At 35.5% G+C, this 20,486-nt stretch overlaps 1 protein-coding gene across 2 annotated transcripts in view; it reads left to right on the forward strand.

Moving 5' to 3' along the window:
- The window catches only part of OSTM1 (osteoclastogenesis associated transmembrane protein 1), a 41,013-nt gene extending 20,568 nt beyond the window's left edge, over window positions 1-20,445 (forward strand). Inside the window, exons 3-7 of one of the 2 annotated variants that reach the window (XR_003429245.1) lie at window positions 5,139-5,236; window positions 10,073-10,240; window positions 12,526-12,691; window positions 16,442-16,678; window positions 20,413-20,445. Coding sequence is in view for 1 of the 2 variants with exons in the window: in XM_027089259.1 (XP_026945060.1) it covers window positions 5,139-5,236; window positions 10,073-10,240; window positions 12,526-12,691; window positions 16,442-16,497 (488 nt within the window). In the remaining variant the exon portion in view is untranslated. Of the gene's footprint in view, window positions 1-5,138; window positions 5,237-10,072; window positions 10,241-12,525; window positions 12,692-16,441; window positions 18,511-20,412 lie in introns of those variants that run through there. The other variant, XM_027089259.1, reaches the window with a different exon arrangement.
- The last annotated feature ends 41 nt before the right edge of the window (window positions 20,446-20,486 follow it).

Here is a 20,486-nt window from a genome sequence, read left to right on the forward strand (position 1 = left end):
GTTGACATAGGGATAGCCTGGTTATTGAGATGCTTCTTGGTTATCTTATGCATATGACAGGTGAATAATCAGTAGAGTGACCAGATTTGATGAGACTATGAATTGCTTTATGGTAAAGTGTTTTGGTACTTTGTTTTTGTTCTTTTTTCAACTTTATTGAGATATAATTGACATATAACATTGTTTAAGGTGTACAGTGTGTTGATTTGATACACTTATAGATTGCAGAATGATTACCACCATAGTGTTAGGTAACACCTCCGTCATGTCACATAATTACCTTTTTGTATGTGTGTGTGTGTGTGGTGAGATCATTTAAGATTTATTCTCTTAGCAACTTTCAAGTATAGAATACAGTATTGCTAACTAAAATCACCATACTGTACATTTGATCCCCAGAACTTATCTTACAGCTGGAGGTTTGTGCCCTTTGACAAATATCTTCCCATTTCTCCCACCCCCCAGCCTTTGGCAATCACCATTCTGCTCTCTGTTTCTAGGAGTTCAGCTCATAGTTGACTGTATATGCAGGAATTTATTTCTGGACTCTCCATTCTGTTTGATTGGTCTCCTTTCCTCTGATAGGAGAAAATCTTCCCTAGTTGATGAAACTCCTGGAGAAGGGATTTATGACAACTGATTTTCTTTTGGAAGCTCTGTCTTCAAGCAGATAAGGGGAATTCACAGAAAGCTTCTCTCTGCCTTGGCTATTTTCCAAGTGCCGTCAGCTCAGAATAATCCATATGGCAAATATTCTGCCACTCTTCACTTTTTATGTCTTGATTCTTTAAAAATCAATAATAAAACTTGATAGTTAACCAGAAGATCAATTAATCAGAAGCCATCTTTCCCATATTTTATCTAAATGGTAACATACTAAGCATTGGACTCATTTATATCTTATAACTTAAAATGTCCTAGTTTTCATACTTATTAAACTTAATTATGTTGTTTAAGTACAAAGTTCCCGTAGTTTAATACTATGTTTTCTGAAGCTTGCCCTGTTTTTCAGAAATTGATAATTGTCTCTGTTGTTCTCTATAGAATTAGTTTTGAAAAACAGCAGAGATCCTTATACAAGCTCCTAATAGATGCCAAATACTTTATCTAAAGATGCATACATAATTCCTGTTATGATATTTAGTGGGTTTCTATGTAAGGTCTTAACTTGAATCCTTAACACCTTTAAGAATGCCTCTTGAGCTGATGCTTGAGCCCTCACTGAGAAAGAAGCTATGCTAATCTGTCCTTGATGAGGCTGCATTGATTATCTGAGATGAGGAAAATTCATAATGACCACTTCACTTAGTGCTTATAGGAAGCTTTAGTACTACTAATGTTTCTTTTTTTTTTGCGGTACGCGGGCCTCTCACTGCTGTGGCCTCTCCCGTTGCGGAGCACAGGCTCCGGACGCGCAGGCTCAGCGGCCATGGCTCACGGGCCCAGCCGCTCCGCGGCATGTGGGATCTTCCCAGACCGGGGCACGAACCCGTGTTCCCTGCATCGGCAGGCAGACTCTCAACCACTGCGCCACCAGGGAAGCCCCATATAAATTACTTTTTTATAAAGAAATTATTTCAGTTACATACTTTGTATAGAAGTATGAATCACATTCTTGCTTTATACTGCTTTTGTAAGACAATCCAGGGACACACACACCCCCATATTGTGCATGTCATTTGCCATGATGTGGCTCATTATACACAGATGTACAGTTGTTGTGGATGAAATTGTATTCCCTGTACTTCCCTCCAAAATGTCAACTACAAAAACTGAAAACTTCTTCAATCTCGTTAGCACAATATAATAATATTATGCATATTTGTAACTTTGTTTTTATTTATATATACTCTACCTCGTGTAAAAAGATTCAAGGCTACTTTGTGATGATGTTAAACCAGGATTAAGAGAGACTTATGTTATTTTTCTTTTTTTAAGAATTTAGTGTGTGAACTTTTTGAAAGCCAACAGAGAGAGTAACATTTTTAAATAGTAAAGGAAAAATGGTATAATTAGGATAATACTTAATCAAGAGCCTGGAAAGTATATTTTGTATTTCAATGCCTTACTAACTTGATGTATGATCCTCAGTATATCACTTTATTTCTCTAGCTGTTTCCTAATTTGTGAAGTGATGCCTCAGATTTTTAAATGATAAGGTGAACAGTCAGAACAGGACTTACATGCTGGAGAAGATAAAGCTGCAGAGAATGTAGAGTGTGTGAGTTCAGAGAGGGAAAGACTCTTGGAATAGGTTCATCAGTAGAGCCCCAGGTATGCCAGGTGCAGGCCAAGTCCTACACTAGGGGCCATGTAAGGGGATGAGTGGGGCTGGATTCCAGCTCAGCTTCTGGAGGTAGGAGCACTTTTTTGTAAATAATCTACCTGGACGGAATGTCTTTTTCCAGTTTGCACAAAGGAGTCTTTATGTGCTAGTTGCTGCCCTGTTTACCAGTTTTATGCTTCATCTCAGTTGCCAGCACTGATCAGTTGGTAGCGACTGCCTGAATCCCTGCATGGTGTAAGAAATCTATGGGTGGTGGAGGGAGGAGCAGTGGCATGTATTTATTGATTCCCAGTATTGAACTTTAATTGTCTAGAGTGTAGATATTTTATATTTGTAGTGTTTGCAAGTGCAGGCTCAGGAATCAGACTGAGTAGAAATTCCAGGTTTTTACTTACCAGTTTTATGACCTTGGGTAACTTCTTAATTCCTCTCTGCCTTTGTTCCTTATTTAGAAAATGGAGATGATAGTTCTTGCCTCATAGGATTGTTGTAAGAATTGAATAAATGTGTTTAAAGTACAAGCATGGCACTTGGAACATGGCAACTACTCAGTTAACATTAGCTTTCATTGTAGTGATTGTTGTTTTTAATAGTACATGCGTCATATAGTGTGTCATATCCTAATGTCTACTCTAAGGGAGGGAAAAAATCTTTTTCCTCTATCCATTTTAGGTTCTCTGGCTGGAACTCTCTAATTAGACTGGCCAAAGACGGAGTAACAAGAGAAAACAAACAGAAGTTTATTAACAAGTGCATTGCACATGTACACACGGGAGCACCCCGTGATGAGTAACCCAAATGGATGGTTAGAATTTGGGTTTATATACCATCTTAGGATAATCAGAGGAGAAAGGGTTTTGGTCTTCTGGATGAAGGAGGCAAGTTATGGGAAAGTGACCAGGAAAAGTATGGTAAACGGGATTGTTTAGTAAGGTTTGTTACATAGATTTAAGTTAGAACCATCTCCATTGGTAAGAGTTAGTTCTTAAGAGTCCTCCCTTTTCTTTTTCTTGAGAGAGAGACATCTTTACAAATGGAAATTTCCTTTACAAGTGTAAATTTTATCTACAAAATAAAAACTTGTGCCCTGTTTTTAGAGTTTTTCCTGAATCTGTTGGTTCTTAAAGGCCTTTACTTTTTTAAAATTTATTTATTTTTGGCTGCGTTGGGTCTTCGTTGCTGTGCGCGGGCTTTCTCTAGTTGCGGCGCGCGGGGGCTACTCTTCTTTGCGGTGCGCGGGCTTCTCCCTGCAGTGGCTCCTCTTGTAGTGGAGAATGGGCTCTAGGCGCGCAGGCTTCAGTAGTTGTGGCACGCGGGCTCAGTAGTTGTGGCTAATGGGCTCTAGAGCGCAGACTCAGTAGCTGTGGCACACGGGCTTAGTTGCTGTGCAGCATGTGGGATCTTTCCCAACCAGGGCTCGAACCCACGTCCCCTGCATTGGCATGCAGATTCTTAACCACTGCGCTACCAGGGAAGTCCTTAAAGGCCTTTAGCTCAGAATAATCCATATGCCAAAGAGGCATATTTTGAGTTGGCATATTCTGGTACTCTTCACTACCTATTCTGTGTATCTCTTATCCATTGATTTCTTTCTGTTTGCATTGCCACCTTTCTCCTGGATAACTGCAACAGCCTTCTATCCTGTCTCTCCCCTCCCAGTTGAAAGATCATAATAGATGGCCCTGAGTGTGTATAATATACAGCTCTCAGTTAAATTTAAGAAGAACAAGAGTATGGTTGAGTACTAGAGAATAGAAAGTATTTGAACATCCCTTGTGGAGTAATTGGTAGGGCATCTACAAGGATTGTTTTGTGGCCCTGAAACTAGTTTGAATTGAGTCCCCTCATTATAACTTTAGAATTTTCTATAATAGTGTTCTACAACCACAATTGGGAGTAGAGAAAGTTAATGAAGGTTTTAAATATTTGTGAGTATGTGGAATGTAAAAAGGGCAAGGATTCTAGGAAAGTGAGATTGAAATGGTTGACTATGAGTTCCAGGATATGGTGCCAGGCACTTGAACCTAGATCCCAGAGGGTAAGCTGAGAGCACAGGGAGAGGTAAAAGCAAACTGAGGATAAAGAATAAGTTCATCCAAGAAGGGAGAATAGATTAAAAAATTGTGCTATGTTCATACATAGAAATAGAAAACAATTCAAAGGAATGAACTTGCTAAGTGAGAGTAGCAAGTTGCAGAGGAATATCATTTATGTAAGATTTTAAGAAAAACATAAAACAAGTGTATTTATTTCCAGATTTTACTTGAAGTCCCTTTATCAGTATTTTATGCAAGATTCTCACCAGCTTGTTTCTCTGGTCTCCCAACTCACAATAGATTAGAAAGAGCAGATTTTAAAAGATTAACCTCTTAGATGCAATAACTGACCCACTCGTGAAGATGGAAGAGACCCAGAACTACTAAATGTAACACAGAAAACAATCAAACAGCATATGAATTTAGCTAAAATTAATGCAGGATAGTCTTATGCCTAAACAGCACTAAGAGTACTCCTATTAAGGCGGCATTTGATAACTGATATTCATGATTAAGACTTTGTACCATCAAAAATCAATTTCAATTTTACTTGGTATATGGTTTTTACAAAGAGAGAAAAGTATGTGACTATTTTAATATTTTCATTTAAATGGTTATGATGTAAAAAAAATCTTTTGGAAACTAAAAGAGGTAAGCTTCATGTATTTGGAAAATTCTCTTAATGTGGAACACTTCATGCTTGTCTGAATAAAGGATTACGATAGTGTGAAACAGAAGATAACAGCTTGAGAGATAAATGACTATATATAATTGTTGCTTGAGATATATTAATCTACTTTTTGGTTTCTTGACAGATTGTTTAACGAACAAAAGTGAAGAATTATCAAATAGCACAGTATACTTCCTGAATCTGTTTAATCACACCTTGACCTGCTTTGAGAATAACCTTCAGGTATTTTATATATGACACTTGAAATTAAAATGCTGTCTTGTCCAAGTGAATAATAAATAATTCCAATTTTTATAGCATTAATTGTTGATATTTATCTACATACACAGTGTAGAGGTAGACCTGGATTTCTGCTAAATTCTTCTATTACTAGCCCTTAGGCAAATCATCAAAACTTCAGTTTTTTAATTTGTAGGATGGGAATAGTAAGATCTACCGTGCCTACCTTCCAGTATTTTGTAGTCAGGATCCAATGAGTTAATGAGTGTGAACATATAAACTGAGGCATGTGATTGTTTAATTAAAACACAGTGTTGTTCTATCAGACAATAATTTTTCTTGACTTTGTTTATGCAATAATGTATTTTGCAATTCAGTATGATTCTGCCTATAAAAAGCTTATTCTTTGCCTCAATATTTGCTTAAATATATTTTACCTACTTTAAAAGGTGCTGTTTAATAAGGTAACTTTGAGTTTTGAATTATAATATAAAAGGTAGCCTTTAAGAAACCTACTTTATTGGGTTTTGTTTTCTCCACCTCTGACCCTTGAATGTTAGTACTGGAATGTTCCTGGTAGTGGTGAGGGGTGAAATTGGAATTCTGGTAAAATCCTAGTTTTGAAACTTGCTTTTTAACAAGTAGGTAATCCCCACAAATAGATAGAAATATATTTAGGATATAGGTATGTATAATTTTCTCTTTAATAAATGTGATAACATAGTATATGAATTTCCCTGAGTATAATAAAAACTATTAGATGAACATTTCCCAAAATATGTTCTGCAAGATTTTAATAGGTAGCCCATAAAAAAGGTGTAATGTTCTTAATAAGGGTAAGAAATGCTTTAATACAGGACTGCAGAACTTTAGTGGACTAATGTACATTATATAGAACTTCAAATGGTAACTTTGTATACAGCATTTACCAAGACTATTTGACTAGGAACTCTGGTTTTAGAGACCAAAGACACTAGTTCTGATGAATGTACTTTAGGGAAATTAGCATTTTTCCTGGGATGTTAGTTGCAAATATTTTTTCCTCATTTGTTGTTTGTCTCTTTATCATGCTTCTCTTTTTGATATGAAGAAAATTTTAATTTTTATGTTCTTAGATTTACCAAAATTAATTTAATGGCTTGTGGATTTTGTGTTACACTAGAAGGCCTTTTCCCACTTTGAGATTATTTAAAAAATTTCTCCTGTGATTGTTTTAGGACTTTCATGGTTTTGTTTTGTACATTTAAGCATCATTTTATCTGTTTGAAATTTATTTTGGTGTAAGACGTAAGGTTTAGCGCCAGCCTTTTTTTCCTGTTGGCTTCTTGACTTTCAAAACATGATTTACTAAATAAATCCATGAAATGAATTTTAGAACCAAGTTCAAAATAATCAATCATTTTGATATTTTATTAGAATTGCATTACATTTTAGAGTCATCATTTGGGAAAAATTGACCTGTTATTATATTAAGCTTTCCTATCTAGGAGTACAGTATATATTCACTATTTTTTATTTCAGTAAAATAGAATATAAAATTTACCACATTACAACTTTTAAGTGTACAGTTCAGTGGCATTAAGTACACTCACATTGTTGTACAACTCTACCACCGTCCATCTCCAGAATGTTTCATCTTCTCAAACTGAAACTCTGTACACATTAAGTAATAACTCCCCATTTCCTCTTTCTCTAGCCCCTGGTAACCACCATTATTCTTTATTTTTTAATGTTCTCTAGCACAGTTTTACTTATTTATTTAAATTTCCTATAGGTTTATACATTTCTTAAGTCTATTTCAAGGTATTACATAGTGTTTGGTGCCCTTATGAACGATATCTTTTCTTCCCCCACTACAGATTTTTTTTTTGATTTAATAAAGCTTTATTTTTCAAAATATACAGCTGATGGGACCTGTTAATGCATCTTCACCAGCAGCTGGAGCATCTCCACCCTTGGTATTTCTGGTGTAAATTACTTGAGCTCTGTGCTTTGAAACCAGTTTAATAAGTCCTTTACTAAGCAGCTCCTGCAGGGCTGCCCTGGCCAGGGAGCCACGAATCTTCAGTCTCTCAGAGACGACAGCTGGAGTTATAAGCTTATAGTTGGGAACTTCTTTACAGAGTTTGTCATACGTTGCTTTGTCAAACAAGACTAGGTTATTGAGCTTGTCCCGAACTTTGCCTTTGGACCACTTCTTCTTTTTGGCCTTGCCCCCAGATTTGTTCACTGGGTCTTTGTCTTTCTTGGCCGACTTTCCGGCATCTTTCTTCTTCTTGTCATCCTTGGGCGGCATAGCGAAGAAGAGGAGAGCAACTGCTATCACCTCACCTCCCTAAGATGTCGGACAAAAAGGCCCCACTACAGATTTTAACTGCCTATTTTTAAATGGTTTTTTTTTTTTTTGGAATAATTTTAGACTTACAGAAAAGTTGCAAAGCTAATACAGAGAATTCCTGTATATCCCTGACCTAGTTTCCCCTAATGTTCACCTTATGTTACCAAGGTACATTAGTCAAAAATAAGAAATGAACATTGGTATATAACTATTAACTAAATGCCAGACTTCATTCTGATTTCAACAGTTTTTCTACTAATGTCCTTTTCTATTTCAGGATTCATTCCAGGATAATGCATTGCATTTAGTAATTGGTTACTCCTTAAAATTTCTATCATATATATAGCTACATTTCCTTTCTATTTCCAAATGCTATACTTGTGAGTCCTTTTTTCCCTTGAATTTTCTTTAGGATGTTGAAGATACATTTATATTTATTGACCTTTTTGAAAACCCACCTTTGGCTTTATTTATCAGTCTCTGTTTTATTTTTCTTAATGTGTTAAGTTATGCTTTTGCATTTATTAATTCCTCCTATATTCTTTTGGTTTTGTCATTTTTCTATTTCCTTAAATTGAATGGTTTTTAAAAATTAATTAGCTAATTAGTTAGTTTGTTTATTATCAGGGGAGAGGTATGAGCTGGAGCTGTAGATTTGAGAGTCATCAGGTACAGATGGTATCAAGCCTGGAGACTTGGATGTGAGTGAGTGGAGATAGAGATGATGAAGAGGCCCCAAGGACTGAGTTCTGGGCAATGCCAACGTTTTATAGGTTGTATGTGTGTGTGTGTGTGTGTGTGTTTGAAAAGGGAGGAGAACCAGCTAAAGAGATAGGTGGTAGCAGTGAAATTAATGGTATTGGCTGTGGCAGTGCCTTCTGGCTCAGTGATGAGGCAGAGATGTGGGTTTAGGTTCCAGACCAGCTCCACCTTATGTAGTATGCGTTTGCAGGTGGCTTCTCTGGGAACCTGGACTGTCTGGGTGACTGTGGAGACTGCTTTTTGTGGGTGGTCCCGCAGGTAGGGTGGGGCTATTATTCCAGCCCCTCGCATCTCCAGAGGACAGTAGGTGGTTGCAGGGGATAGAGGGTCACAAGAGACTGTGGTTCCGGCTAGTTTCTCTGGGAGTGGTATGACAGCTGTCATACAACCTTCCTATGATGAAATGTGCATGTCATGCCTCTATAATTAACAGTGCTATCAAGGGCCTGGGTTTACTCTTCTGTTCTTGAGTCTCTTCAGGCAAGAAATCAGGAATGGCACGTGCTGATGTCATCATTTTCCCAGAATCCTACTTTCTCATTTGCTTTAAACGTTGCAGGGCTTTTTGTTGTTTGACTATGCCACCATTTATTCAGTCAGTCCCTGTATCAATGGAGAATTTTGTTTGGTTCAGTATTTTACTATCACAAATATGGACAGTCTTTTGCAGGTATTTGTATCTTTATCTGTCTGGTAGATTCCTAGAAGTGAAATTGCAATGTCAAATGATATGTACATTTTAAGTTTTAATATAAATGACTAAATTATACTCCCCCCTCAAGGTACTGTGCTCCATTTTTGATCGAACACATTTAGCTGAACGTACAATTGTTCTGTGAAAAACAGGCAATGGGCTATTTCTTGTGGCAGAACTAAAGAGAGTCTTGAGTTTCTCTGTCAAGTAGATAGTAAGGGTAATGTTGTAGAGGCTACATCAGCTTAATTCCTTTAATTTTTCCTTTTCTCTTTCATTCTGATAGTCAGTTAATATTATTTCTCCAGGCTATAAGGTAAAAAATAAAGGGAATAGAAAACAAAAGTGTGAATTGACTGTTTAGCAAACTTGTTCTTGAAATACAAGCGTCAGTCCCAGAAGTGGAAAAGATTGAGATTCACTAACATAATGTCTTATATCCAGTACCTGAGGTTATATTTTAGGTTACACAATTCATTGGTATTAGTCCCTTTTTGTTGACTTGAAAGGCCTGGATTAAAAGCATTGGGGTAAGAGGGCTGGGGGAGGGATGTAGTTTGGGTGCCTTTTCCTAACTCATTATAAAGTCTTCTCTGTCTCAATAAGGCAGACTTCAGGGTTCAAGTCAGCACAGGCAAGGGTATACTTTATTTATTTGGTGAGTATAGGATAGATAAGGGCAGATGTATAAATGACAAGATAACTTAGTAAATTTTTGGTATTTAGGTATCAATAATTTGGTATATGAGCTAGTGTTGCCCTCAGTTAACAGTGGCTAGTGCAGTGGTTTTCAAAATTCAGGGGCGACTAGAAAGTACCACATATTTTGCTGTGTGCTACATACCAGTCTCTATTCCTTGGGACCTGTAATACAGGTAAGGGTATCCCTATTTTATAGATAAAACCGAGGCTCAGAGTGGTTTAGCAACCTGGCCCACACCACAGCTCAGCACTTTAACATACTCTATTATTTCCTCCAGGAGGGCAAATAAGTTTAAAAAATGTAATGTTTATTGTGTGTATTTTATGTGCCTTTAACTTTTAGGGGAGCGCACACAGTCTTCTTCAGTTAAGAAATTATTCAGAAGTATGCAAAAACTGTCATGACGCATACAAAACTCTGAGTAGTCTGTACAGTGAAATGCAAAAAATGAATGAACTTGAAAATAAGGCTGAATCTGGAACGCACTTATGCATTGATGTGGAAGATGCAGTAAGTACTTTGCTCCTGATACAACACGTGTTTTGCAGTGTTGTTGAATGTGCCTTCAGTATTATTATTGGAATTTGCATATGGTGTCTTCAACCAGAAATAACTAGTTGCTAAGTAGTAAAGTTTTAGAATATCCTGATGTGTCAAACTAAAATGGAAATTAATCAGATACTTCATAAGTAAGTTGATAATTTGGTATATTTGACTTCTTTTTATTAGAGTATAGTTGATTTACAATATCATATTAGTTTCAGGTATACAACATAGTGATTTAATATTTTTATAGATTATACTCCATTTATACATTTTGTTTTTTTAAGTTTGATAATGTGTGTCATTTTCAGAGGTGTGGGTATATTGTTAAATGTTTTCATTTCAGTTTCTTGTGCACTTGTTGCTAATTCAAGAAGTCTCTAGGTTTTGCTACAATATGTTTCTGAAGCCATTCCTCAGTTACTTCCTATCCTGTTGCTTTATTTCTTTATATCTATTACCATCTGAAAAGTTTTGTTTACTTATTTGTAGTCTTTCTCCCCTTACTAAAATATAAGCCATATGAAGACAAGGACATCATTGTCCTTTTCTGTTCACTGTTCAGTATCTAGAACAGCGCCTAGCAAATAGTGGGCCCTTAGTAACATGTATTGATTGAATGAATAGTCAACAAAAACTCTTTTTTCCTCCGTTGAATAGCCTGCCTTTACATGGGGCACCACTAGATGGCAATCATGCCTTTTTATGGGAATATGATGCCTGACTATTGAGGCATTAGAGGAAACTGAAAATTTATTGTCAAAAAGCAGAGAACTTGTGGTCAAAATTGGTAAACTTAATGTTTGAGAATGATGAGTGTGAATTATAGCAGCTCAGAGTGAACATAGTGGATCTGTAATATTCAGAATGGTAAAAAGCACTTAAAATGGATACACCATGGGGATTTTTGTTTGTTACTGCTCTGTTACTAATGTTTAGAGTAGTACCTGGCTTCTAGTAGGTTCCCAATAAATAATAACATCTTTTTAAAGAATAATAGTCTCTTTCTTTTTTTTAAAATAAAGAAGAAAAATGAATATTGGTTCTATGACACAAGTTGGATTACACAGGAAATCAACATGACCAACCTATTTTAGAACATCCATCTTGCAATAAGCAAAAATTACGACAGACGTACAGTGCACCATTTGTAAACCATATCTCAATTAAACAAAATCTAGGCAAGAACAGTTTTAAAAGCTAAATTTGGGGCTTCCCTGGTGGCGCAGTGGTTGAGAGTCCGCCTGCCAATGCACGGGACAGGGGTTCGTGCCCCGGTCCGGGAAGATCCCACATGCTGCGGAGCGGCTGGGACCGTGAGCCATGGCAGCTGAGCCTGTGCGTCCAGAGCCTGTGCTCTGCAACGGGAGAGGCCACAACAGTGAGAGGCCCGCATACCGCAAAAAAAAAAAAAAAAAAAAGCTGAATTTGATAGTTTCCTTACATCGTTTAGCCTGTTTGACAGAAATCATGAGCTCAATGAAAGTGAGGTACTGCAGCCCCTAAGTGTATCTAGGGGCTAAATAAGATATTAGTATTGTCTAATAAAGTTTCCATGACTCATTAGATATTATATACTTAAAAAATTATTTGCTGTGAGTATGAATCTTTCCTAATATCTTAGATAAGCTATTAAGCATTTCATAGATATCATCTCTTGAAAAGAAGCCCTATAAAGCTGATATTTTTATCTCCATTCTAAAAATATTACAACAAGCTCAGTGAGATTATGTAGGTAACATATGAAAGAAAATATTTTGTTTGTTTGTTTTGTGAGACTTCCCCTCCCCCCAGTTTTATTGAGGTGTACTTGACAAATAAAATTATAATATATTTAAAGTGTACAGTGTGATGATTTGATATACATACATATTGCAAAAGGATTCCCACAGTCTAATTATTGACATTCATAACCTCACATAGTTACCCTTTTAAATCTTTTTTAATGAATGAAGCACAGTATACTTCTATTGATACAAGTTCTGTGTTTGAAGTCTGTGAAAAGCTGACATTCTTTGGACAGTATTATGAATTTACAATATGAAATTTCTGTATGGATATAAATTTATACAATGACTAATCGTGAACCAGCTTATTTCCCTGACAGAAGAAATTGTCCTCAACTATTAATAGATTTTTTAGGGATGTATATTTAGTCTAAATTTGGGGTTCTTGTTACTGACAAAATAATTTTATGAAATTGAAGACAAATTAAATATAAAATAGAGTAACATTATTTGTTATTGTTTCAGATGAATATTACTCGAAAACTTTGGAGTCGAACTTTCAACTGTTCAGTCCCTTGCAGTGACACAGTGCCTGTAATTGCTGTTTCTGTGTTCATTCTCTTTCTACCTGTTGTCTTCTACCTTAGTAGTTTTCTTCACTCAGAGCAAAAGAAACGCAAACTCATTCTACGTAAGTTTCTTTTTATGGTTGTTTATTTACTTAGATTAAAAACCTGTATTTAAAAAAATCTAAGCCTGTTTTAGAAATAATATATACTCTGAGAACTCAAAGTATATGAGCCTAAAACAGCTCTCTTCTTCAAATTTTACAACTGTGCTCACTACCAGAAGAGATGTGTAAGTTAAGTGACTTTATAATCAAACTTTAACATACAGTATCTTTCAGAAGCTTTAATTGAGAAAGCTAGGTTCCCTGGAATAAGGTTGACAACAACAAAGGAATAGCAACAAAGGCTTTGCTGACCTGAAATGGCCATAATAGGGAGATAAATAGTAGAGAGCTCTTAGGCCCATTGGCAGAACCACCCATGACAGAACCACCAAACAAGTAGCAGGCAGGGAGAAACTGTAGCTTACACACAGACAATTTGTTTATGAACAAATTGGAATTGTAGTTGCAAGAAAGTTACTTGACATATAGCATGTGCTCAGTATGTGTTCATTCCTTTCCTTTCTCCCCATCAAATAGGGCAGAGCAGAAAAAAACACTAACTAGAAGGTCCCAACTAGCCAAAGAAAAGTGACCTCCAAATCTCATAGGTTTCTTGTTTATTATCAGAATGAAAGTATGGGCTTATCCCTTAGTAATTTTAGTTTTTTTAAAAAAGAATGTTTTCAGGAGAAAAAAAAAGTCAGGCTTTTTTTCTCTTAAATATTATTCCTAGTTTAGGAACCTATGATATAAAAATTCTTTCCCTTGTAAATTTCTTTCTGGCATTTTTTTCATGATTTATCTAACTTCACGTCTAATATATCTAACTTAAAAAAAAAACAGATTGCTTGTAGATCAGTTTACATTGAATTTGTAATGTCTTGTCACCTCAAAAGGCTAGCTACTAGAGGAGAGAGTCTTTATCATGGGTGTATTTAGTAAAGTATTTTGAAGATTGCCAGCATTCTGTAAATATGTAATAACTCGGGCCTAAAAGTGCTTCTTTAGGGTAATAACAAAATATTGCAGGGACCTCACTGTTGAGAAACTTTATTTTTCAGGGCTTGGTGTACTTTTAAAGTTTAGCATCTTATTTGCTTTGCAAATCTATTTAACTCTACAGAAGATATATAGTACTTCTGATCAGTGTTTTTGTTTGTTTGTTTTCACAATAAAAGTCATTACCATCCATCTGCTTGTATAAGCCACAAATCCTTTTGTCGTTTAATTTCTTTTAATATCTTTCAATTTCTTAACTTTTTCTTTTCTTTTCTTTCCCCATTCCCTTATTCCCTCCCCTACCCCTTTTCAATTCATCAGCAAGTACTGCCAGCTCTATTTCCAAAAATATATCTTAAATTATCTTTTCTCTATCCCCACTGGTAATACCTTAGCCCAGGCCATCACCGTCTCTTACCAGCACTAAGGCAGAGGTCCCTTAACTGGTATCCCTACTTCTACTTCTTGACCCACTACAATCCATTGTCCGTATAGTGGCTAGAGTAAATTTTTAAACAAATTTTTAAACAAATTTTACCACGTGCTCCTCTCCCATTTGAAACCCTTCCCGTGTACCCGTCGCACCTAGAATAAAATACAGACTTATTCCAAGGTCTGCTCTCCAAGCTGCATGTGACCTGGTCCCCATCTGCCTTCCTAAACTCCTGTGTCTACCCCTCTCCTTTCTCATGATGCTGTATGTAGGCAGTCCGGCCTTCTTTCTGCTCCTCTCAAACGCCAAGCTCATTCACACTGCCCTCTTTCCGAGGTTCTTGTATTTTTCCCTCCCTGCTTTCCTTGACTGGCTCCTTGTCATCCAGGTCTTAGGTCAAAGGTTACTGACACAAAGAGAACTTTTATGACCCCCCTAACCTAAGAATACACCCTGTTTAAAATTCTTCTGTATCATCTTTCTTTAATAGCATTTAATCACTATTTAGTCTATTCCAATTAACTTTTCCACTTATTTTCTACCTCATTTGTTTGTCTACCCTGACTCAACTGTAAGTTCCATCAGAAAAAGGATTTTGTTTATGTTGCTCACCACTATATCACCAGCATCTAGAAAGTACCTGGCCCATAGTAGATACTCAAAAATATTTGTTGAATAAAAGAACATTGTACTTAATGTTAGCAACTCCTAGAGTGAGTTCCTTAAAATACTAGTCCTGTGAAATTCCTTTTCAGGAGCTTTGTAATGTACCTGAATATAAATTAAGGCCTCTGAGATTACATCCCCCAAACTTGACAATAGGACCTTTGCATAATACCTATTAATGTTTCATAGAAGCATTGTTTACAAATTAAATGATGAACTTAAGGAAGTGCTAGTGTAAGCAAATAGTTCTTGTGCTGATACCTCATGGAAATTTTAATTTACTTTTCTTTATGCTACCATTTTCTTTATGCTACCATTCATCAAGTCCTATGGTAGGAATTAGGGATTTAAAAAGGAACAAAGCACAATAGATGCCCTCAAAGAACATACCGACCATAATCCAATCATTATAACAAATGTAGTAGAAGTGCATACAGTGTGGTTGGACCACAGAGGCATAGAAGACAAACTCTGCATTTGGGGTGTTGGAATTCACCATTAGAAGATCCCTGCAGTAGAATTTTGGAGGATGTAGGTAGGGATTTATCAGATAGAGAATAAGGAAGCAAGGAAGTTGTATTGCTACCTGGTTAGTTTAATGAATTTGGTCATTAGAAACTAGATTACTTTTAATAGTTTTAAACAACATTTAAAACAAAAAACCCTTTTGATTTAGTTTGCTTCCCAGATCCACTGAAGGCTTAAGAGTAGACTTTCAGTTTAGGCTGTTTTTTAGTTTAAGTTGCTTTTTAAGTTTAGGCTGAAACAATGCACTGGTCCAGGAAGCCATGTTGTCATCTTCTACTTACAGTTGTCAGGGGAGACCCTGATAGAAACTAGAACAGTGGTTCTCATCCTTGGCCACATGTCAGAATTGTCTGCAGAGCTTTCGAAACACAAAAACAAAAATTAAATGTCTGAATCCCATTGCAGACCTTCTAAATCATAACCTCTATTCTAGTGTTGAGAACCTCTGAAGTAGAGAGATTCCTAGTTATCCAATGTAAGATACTTTCACTATGGCATGGTTGTTTTTAATTTCTGGAACATGAGAAACATTCATGTTTAACTAAAGAACAAAACATATTACCAAGCCAAATAGCCATGATTTTCTTTATTAACTCTAATGACTCAGTCCCTTTAGCATCATGATCAAAACTGATTGTACATATTTTATTAGCTGCCATATATGTTTGTGCACATGTGTGTAATATCCAACTCACTTTTCTTTGTAAACCATTTGAATGTTTGTTTTTTTAAACATTACAGAGTTCTTTTACTGAATTCTTTTAAGAGAAATTTAGATTTGGATTTCTAGATTAGACTTTCAAATATATAATTTTATTATTATACTTTACAGCACTTCCATTTTTAAAGTAGAGTACTTTCATTTTTATTACATATTTAAGACTGTATTGTTCAGGATGATATAAATTACATCTGTTTTATTTGGCACTGCTTCTAACAAAATCATGTGCAGCTTCTAGCAAAGTTATATCTTTTGAGGTTGGTAGAAAAAAATAGATTTAGGTTTAATTCTTATAAGATTGAATCTATTCAGATTCAAACATGGAATTAATAGATGAATACTATAGTTTACATAAAATAATGAATAATTATGTTTAGAGAATTAAATTTAAGTTAAAATATAATACTTTTGATTTATTTAGCCAAACGTCTCAAGTCCAGTACCAGCTTTGCAAACATTCAAGAAAATTCACACTGAAACCTACAGAATGGAGAATTGACATCATATCCCATGGATGAATGGTGGAAGACACAGCTTGGTCCAAAAGAAGATAAACCGTGATTTGACAAGTCAAGTTCTTAAGAAATGCAAGGACTTCAGATTTATTTTTAAATAAGAATTTTCAATTTTTCTTTCCTGTTCCACCCCCTTTTTAAAGGTTTGGGTATTTTTAATTTACAGGCATAGCAATGTTGTCTATCTTAAAGTGTATTTGTTATACTAACAAAAGATGCAAGAACAATCTTGTTTTATTTTGTAGGCATATTGTTACTATTTGAGACTTCCAGTATCTCCTTAGTTAACATAGTATCTCTAGTAGCAAAGTTTTTGAGAACTAACATTTAAAAATTAATCAGTTATAGCAAAGACTTTGAAAAAAATTTACTTGCCGAGAAGTAGCAAGTCCAAAGATTAATTTAAGTTTCTTACCATTGCAGTATTATTGTCACATATATTTAATATGTCATATATTACAAATAATATGTAATTCAATCTCTGGTTTCCTTAAAGTCATTTTTGAAACCACTAGTTATAAACCTCCCCCAAAATTTTTAGAAATGGAAAGGCCCATTACATTTATCTTTGTAAAAAGATTTATGGTAACTGGTTTCTTACTTAACTTTTATAAATAGTGTTTTACACCTTATTTTTGCCTTTATTTCATAAGTAATTTGAAATCACTGGACTGCTTTATTATATTCAGGGCAAGATGGATTCTTTTTATACCAGGGATTTGCATTGTGAATTATATTATTTGGCAATTTATAATTTATTACCTCTTTAAATCAAATGTAACATTGTCACAATGTATTTAAATTATGATTTTTTAATAGGAATTTTCTCTTGGGATATATGGGGAGTTTTGGAGGGGAAAAAAAAGGAGGAGTAAAAAAGCTTTTAAGATTCAGAAAATAGACAGGGACCTGAGGGGATGCTCACTATAAGAGTATTGAATGGTTCGTACTGGGGGGCATGAGTCAGAAAGAGAATCTGATACAGAAAGTAGTTCAGTTAAGATGATGCTTATTTTTTTCCTAAATTATTTAAATCAGATAAAAGTGATATATGATTGAAATGAAGTCAGATACTTCACACTCGAAAACAAATTCCTTTTTGGAATGTTTATGTCAACCTTTCAAAAAAGCTTCATTTCAGAATTGTTCACATTTTTTTCCCTCAGGTTTTTAGCATTAGGTGTTTCACTTGTTAATTCCTTCTAGCTGTCTTGGTGGAAATAGGCTTTCTTTTCTCTTTCTTTCCTTCTTTCTTTCTTTAATATAAAGCCTACTTTATATAGAAAAACAGTTTGCTTAATTGGTACAAGAATCTGAATCCTTTTATACACTGTAAAATGCTCTTACAGAGAGACAAGAAAGTGTTTTTATTATTTTTTAAAATGTTTACCATATATGCAGAGTGAAAGAGAAGCCTCATCCTTGGATATGCAACATATCCAAAAGCTGTTACAGTTTTTCTAGTCTGCTGTGATCCATTTAAAATGTGCTGGGTTTTATTCTGCTGTTACTGTTCATGCTGCTGATGCTAATAGCACTGTCTTGATTTGAAGCATATGGTTGAGGGCCATTGAAAGCAATCTTTCATTAATGCAGATAAAATCAGTTTACATGTACAAAGTTACAAAATGGCATATTTGATTCTGTAAGAGGTGACTCTTTGAGCACCTTTTAATATCATGTATTTCTGAAAACCATTGCTTTTGGATATGGTTGCTAATAAGCACTTTACAAAAGAAAAGGCAGCCTTTAATATTTTTCTGGTTGAGTCATTGCTCTTTAGAGGAGCATCAGCAATAGATTTCAAAAATAAGCATTAAGCACTACCAGTAAAGTGTGTAAATATTTCACTTGTAAAGTCGTATTGAAAAGTTCTTTGCATAGTTCTGAATTCTTAGATTCACAGCATATGTGTGTGCACCAGAACACCTTTAGTTTTTTGGCACTTTGAAATAAACAAAGTAGCTTAAGGAAATTAAAGTGCTATATTTTATTTTTATTATTTATTTTTTTATTGGCTGCATTGGGTCTTTGTTGCTGCACGCAGGCTTTCTCTAGTCGTGGCGAGTGGAGGCTACTCTTCGTTGAGGTGCGCGGGCTTCTCATTGCGGTGGCTTCTCTTTGTTTCAAAGCATGGGCTCTAGGTGCGTGGGCTTCAGTTGTTGTGGCACGTGGGCTCTAGAGTGCAGGCTCAGTAGCTGTGGCGCATGGGCTTAGTTGCTCTGCGGCATGTGGGATCTTCCTGGACCAGGGCTCGAACCCGTGTCCCCTGCATTGGCAGGTGGATTCTTAACCACTGCGCCACCAGGGAAGTCCATATGCTGTATTCTTACAATAAAGTAAGCTACAGAAAAAATGTTATTAAGAAAATCATAAGGAAGAAAAATATGTTTACAGTACTGTACTGTATTTATCGATACTATAAGTTTATGTCATCTGTTTACAAGATGAATTGTCTGTCAGTACCTACATCAGTATTGTCTTATATGATGCAAAATACTGTAGATGTTATACGTATTACTAACACTAGACATCAGAAATGAAGAGATAACCTGAAAAAGAAATTCAGTTTATTTACAGGTATAACAATTCATGCATTGATTATGAAGAAGCAGCTATATGATTGCTTTATGGTAGCCTAGGATAATCAATACAATTGCTTCATGGTAGCCTAGCCTGCTCACTAATGAATGAATTGTTATAAAATTTTTATGGCATGCATAAAATTTTTATGGCATGCCTTATTGCAGTCATATTCATGATACAGTATTGGAAAAAATAATTATATATTTTTAAAAAACACTTCCCTGTGATGATAGGCTAATACACAGTTTCTCCAATTATGAAAGAGAGAGGCATACTGTACAGTTACGTAATTCTTTGAAAGCAAAGTTATAAAACAGTAAGAAAACTAATATCATTAATGTTATGTTAAATATCACTCACCCTGTGCCTATGTAGGGATAGGCTATCCACTTCAATACAAGTCTTGCATATGATGTTCTACACATATATTTTTGTATATATGTTGAAAAAGAATCTGTGTATGAGTAGACCTGCACATTTCAAAGACATGTTGTTCAAGGGTCAACTGTACCTTAAAGAAATCACTATTGCCTTCTGGCTTGCAAATTTTCTGATGACAGGTCTGCTGTGATTCTTATATTTGTTCTTCTCTATGTAACATTTTTATTTTCTGACTGCCTTCAAGATTTCCTCTTAACTTTCAATTTTCAACAGTTTTACTATGATGTGTCTTGGTATGTTTATCTTTGTATTTATTCTGCTTGGGATTCTCTGAGCCTCTTGGAATTTTTGGTTGTATATCATTAATTTTGGGAAATTCTCATCCATTATACCATCAAATATTCTTCTGTCCTGTACTCTCTCTCTCTTCTCCTTCTGGGACTCCAATTAGATTTATGTTCGACCATTTGATATTGTCCCACAGCTCTGTTGGATGCACTCTTCTGTTTTATTCACTCTCTTTTACTTTTATGTTTCAATGTGCATCATTTCTATTGACCTACTTTAGGTTCACTGATTCTTTCTTGTGCTGTGTCCAGTCTACTAATAAGCCTGTCAAAATGATTCTTCATCTCTTGATACTGTATTTTTATTCCCAGGGTTTCCATTTAACTCTTTTTTATAGTTTCTATCTCTCTGCTGAAATTCTCTGTTTTTGTATGTTGTCCACTCATTCCACTAGATCCCTTAGCATTTTAATCACAGTTATTTTAAATTCCTGTTGGATAGTGTCAATATCTAGGTCATCTCTGGATTTACTTCTGTTAACTACTTTATCTCTTGACAGTGGATCATTGTCATTTTTTTCTCTTGCTTTTTAATGTCTTATAATTTTTTTTTTTTTTTGCAGTACACGGGCCTCTCACCGCTGTGGCCTCTCCCGCTGTGGAGCACAGGCTCCGGACGCGCAGGCTCAATGGCCAT

This window comes from Aethalodelphis obliquidens, unplaced genomic scaffold, assembly GCF_003676395.1.
Source record: "Aethalodelphis obliquidens isolate GAN/ISIS:26980383/991018 unplaced genomic scaffold, ASM367639v1 scaffold3, whole genome shotgun sequence".
NCBI lineage: Eukaryota > Metazoa > Chordata > Mammalia > Artiodactyla > Delphinidae > Aethalodelphis > Aethalodelphis obliquidens.